This window comes from Belonocnema kinseyi, chromosome 1, assembly GCF_010883055.1.
Source record: "Belonocnema kinseyi isolate 2016_QV_RU_SX_M_011 chromosome 1, B_treatae_v1, whole genome shotgun sequence".
Lineage (NCBI taxonomy): Eukaryota > Metazoa > Arthropoda > Insecta > Hymenoptera > Cynipidae > Belonocnema > Belonocnema kinseyi.
In genome coordinates this window covers 90,864,180-90,868,887 of record NC_046657.1, presented here as the reverse complement: position 1 = coordinate 90,868,887, position 4,708 = coordinate 90,864,180, and the positions used below count along the sequence as shown (strand labels likewise).

Below are 4,708 nucleotides of genomic sequence, written 5' to 3'. Positions count from 1 at the left end.
GTTTTTGGTTTTTAACTGTTCATAACAATTCCGACAACTATATTAATATAAAAATCCCACGTACAAAAAAAACTTTGAATTAAAGTTCACTTAACCGCGCCGTCAATAATTGTAGACCTCCACATGTAAAAAGCGCTTATAGTAGCTTTTTAGACAACGCATTGTCACGTTTTCGCGTGTGAGGCTAACACAAAGAAAAAACTAAAAAAATCTACCCTTTCCTAGAACTTGTTTTTTGGATTTAGGGGATCTCGAATCCTGGAAATTTAAAGAAATCCGCGAGTCAGTTTTCAGATAAAACTAAAATCTTCTCATCACGATGAGAATTTAAAAAGCCAAAAATATAAAGCTTAGGCCATTTTAAACACGTTTGTTACACAATTTGAAGTAAAGATTTTTAACTTGTATGTATAATAGCGGCTAGATACTTTGGTGTAAAGGCACATTATTTTATTTTTATTCAGTTTATGAAAATTGTAAAGGGCGAGACAAAAAAATCTTGATCATTCTAATTAACTGATAAGATCAATACTATCACTTTCTGATTTACCACCCCAGCGATCTACATAGAATGTCACGATTGATCCTTTGCAACAAAAAGCTACATCGTTGGATTTTTTTCTTTGAAAATTCGCTACGTTCACAGTCGTCAGTTTGCATGTACTCATAGTACACACACTGTAAAAATATTCCTTGTAATTTCAAAACTTTCAGAGAGGGACGTAATATTTACTACTCCCAAAGAAGAGTTTTAACGGGAAAAAATTAAAAACTGCCTTCAGGTTGTAATTTCAATTTTAGGTTATGCGATTATACAGTTGGTTTTATAAAAGTACACTGTAAAAAATAAAAACGACATTCACAAGCATTCGTAATTTTACGAATAAAATTTTCGGTAATATTACCACTTTGAGCGTGGTCACTTTTCCACATTCAGATTAGGGATTCTACACATGCTTGTAAAATTACAACGCTACAAATCATAACATAACCTAAATTCTGTGATAAACCTACGTTGAACGTTGGTAATAATCGAGCCCACATTCAACGTTGGGATTTTTCCAAAATTGTAAAATCGCGACAGTTTTTGAAAATCCAATACGATATGTAATATGTAAGAATGTACATGTAAAATTATCAAAAAGAAATGGAAATTATCCAATGCGCATGCAGAGAATTCCAACACTATGTAAAATCACAAGTCTCAAGAATGTGGAAAATGGAAAAAAAATTAGAAGTTAATTAAAATTTTTTTCTGAATTAAATCTTTAAAATAAATATATTGCTTACTTTTTAAATATATTTTCAATACCGATTGAAGTAAAAATATTACTTTTTAATTAAAAATAAAATAGTTTCAATTAAAAAATGTTCTACGCTATGTTGAACGACAAATATGTTACTTGTTAAATAAGTTTTAACATTTTTTTTAAATTTCACACGTTTAAGAATTAAAATGACCTCCATTGTTAACAATGGTTTTTGATTAATATTTTATTTTAAATTTCACTCTAAATCTCCCGCCGAGAGGACTCTAGGGGCCAGAGATTGTATAAACAAGCCTCAGAATAAGGGTATGTTCCGATTTGAGTATATGAGAGTTTTTTAAAGTTTCAAAGTTGGCAATGCCATGTATAAGCATAGGCATCATTGCGCACCGGCAGTCTATGCTTATACATTGGCATTGCCAACTTTGAAACTTTAAATAACTCTCAACTGCTCAAATCGAAACATACCCTTTATCTTCAGCAATCGTGATTAAAGATATGTTTTTCCAAACGAGCACTTGTTAGCTCCGTTCAAAACAGAAGAAGGGTATGTTCAGTGTAGCGATTTTAACATATTGCAAAAAACAGCATAATATCGTACTTGTCGATGTTATTCCATTGTTGTCTGTTTTGAGGTTATATTACCGCATTCGTTTTTTCTTTACAACATTGCAATAAACTTGGGACAATTATAATCATGTTTATTTCTTTTTTAATATTTTAAAATCGTTAAATTAACCTTTGCATCGAACTTCTCATATTTACTTTGAACGAAAGTAACAAAATCTTGCGAAGAAAAAAATTCGAAGTAAAAAAAAAATAATTTTTTGAATCTGCCCTGTAATATTGTCAAATGTGAGGAAAAAATTCCGCAACCTGGAAATTTTATACACTTAATCTGGGAAAATTACCATAACCTATAAATTCACAATCATTTGTAAACTTACAACACCGAGTGGCGATTTCACATAACCTAAAGGTAAAATCACAAGGCGGATTGAAATATTCCCGAATTTCGTGAATAACCAACCTTACGTGTTGGTAATAATCGAGCCCACATTCAACGTGGTAAAATTACAATAAAATTATTTTACAGTGTACAAATGAGATGTATATTTGTAGGTTATGGTATTTTAACTGGAAAATTCCCAGAAATGATTGTATTTGTACCATAAATTGAAAATATTCTACTCCAATCAAAAATATTACAAACACTATTAAGAATGTTTAAAAACAATAAAATGTTATTTAAATTAATTTATATTATTAAATTTCCTGAGAGAAATGTGTAATATTATAAAAATAAACTTTCACATTATTCTATTACAAAAATAGCATTTCTTCGAGTATATAAAAATTAAATTGGATCGAAGTCGGCTTCTGCATGCCCACTAGCGTCAATATCTGGGATTTCGTTAATTACATGATCGGTCGCTGCTTAAAAAACATAATTTGTTTCATGATGTAATTTTCTCCGAAAATGATTTTATTATAAACCCAGAGCTGAATAAAACAGCACAAAGTGACACAACAAAAAACACTTCGACAAACGCACGTGCCCGCAGTTATGGCTGTTATGGCGAATGGTTGACGATTCCCGCCGCGTTCGGGATTTTGATTTTCAGCATTCAGCCAGGACTCAAGTTTAATTCTATTATTGCCGAACTTCATAATTTTTCTATTTATAAAATGTTCCTTTAGCAATATTTTAGTACATTAAACACATATAATTATTCTCTTAACTTTATTAATTTAGATAAGATATATACGAATAAACAAAATTAAATTCATTTTCAGGATTTTTGCCATTTTTAAAAATACTTTTCCCAATTTGCAAGACAATTTTTCCAAAAGTTTGGAATTTTGCAAAAACTTTTTGTTTTATTAAAAAAGAAAGTGCACAATTACACGAATTATCGATATTCCTAAAATTCTGTACTTCTACAATCGTAAAGAAAATTCACTACATTAGAAGTAGGACACTTTATTTCTGACTCAACGTGATAGATTCGATAAGTCAAAATGTACTTCTACTATGTTTTTGCTATAGTCCCATGCTAGGAGTGGTAAAATTACAAATTCATTCACAACCCTAACATTGAAATTGCATTATCCCCATACTCCAAGTGGTAATAGTACAGAAAATTTTCTGTGTAATTTTACCAATACAACCGTGATTTTTTTTGTTTTTTTTACAGTACAAGATATAAATGCAAATTTCCTAACCTCAATTTCTCCTTTAAAATCTTCAAAACATTGCCGTGACACTATTTAATTATCATAACCTAGATGCAATCTAGAGCAAGCACAATACATAACGAGGCATAAGTCACATAATAATCCGATAATACTTACTTGTGTCCAAAGTGCATGGATAGTATATACATATATCTCTATTATAATCATAACACGAGATCAAAACAGCGTTTCCTTCTCAAAGAATAGGTATATAATATATATAGCCTTCGAATATTCCTCTACGTAGATGAAAGAGAACAGATCCGTCGTCCTAATCCGATGATAGGATATCCGATAAAAATTGGAGCGAGGTCCTTCGGAGAGCTCGTAAGAGCATTTAATTTGGAGCGCTTTTTGAGATAATTAGGATGCTAATCGACAGTTGTCTAAAGACTTAGGATCACTTTTTGAAGAAAGAATCGCCATTACGTTTCCTTCCTGACCTGGTCGGTGAAGCCGAGCTTGGACCATTCCTCGCGTGCCATGAGGCCGTGCTGCATTCTACACTCGAGATAACTTTTCGTGACATCTCGGCACTTTGATGTCTCATTTTGATTCTCCAGGAGACAACGCATGTACTTGATCATCAGAGTGCGACAAAGCCCTTCATGATCCAGTGGAAAACTGCCCTTCTCCGGTGGCACCGGGGTAAATACCTTCTGGGAGAATGTGTACGAGGACATTCCTGAATTAATTCAACACATTCAACACGCGACCTTTCTCATTTGTCACCTACAATTTTATATTAATAGACTCTGCCATTCTGGCATTGTGACTAAAAAACAGAGTAATTTAAAATTGGATAAAAAATACGATTTCGGGAAGAAAATTGCACAATTTCACCATTAAGCCTACGTCACAAACCTCCGCAAAACTGCGCAACACTTCTGAAATCTGTACACGGAGCTTGAAGTATGCGCATGCGTCATTCGCGCGCTAATTTTAAATTATTAACTATGCAAATCAATTCTTTAGAATAAATAATAATATTAAAGTACAACAAAATATTATGGATTTTTAAAATTTTTACAATAGTGAAAAAATATACTCCGTCTTTCAATTTAAAAACAATCATTAATGTCTAAATAGTAAAATCAGTTAATTTACCTCTTACTCTAAAAGACTATTAGGTAGTCTGAAGGTTAATTTCAATAATTCAACAGTGTTGATTTATTATAGAAAATTGATTTAAAAATTTAATA

At 31.6% G+C, this 4,708-nt stretch overlaps 1 protein-coding gene across 1 annotated transcript in view; it reads right to left on the bottom strand.

Moving 5' to 3' along the window:
• Positions 1-4,387, bottom strand: part of LOC117168880 (cytochrome c oxidase assembly protein COX19) — a 10,869-nt gene extending 6,482 nt beyond the window's left edge. The window contains exon 1 of the mRNA XM_033354778.1: positions 3,624-4,387. Within this exon, the coding sequence (XP_033210669.1) occupies positions 3,932-4,189 (258 nt within the window). The 5' untranslated portion in view covers positions 4,190-4,387 and the 3' untranslated portion in view covers positions 3,624-3,931. The remainder of the gene's footprint in view (positions 1-3,623) is intronic.
• Between the last annotated feature and the right edge of the window lie 321 nt (positions 4,388-4,708).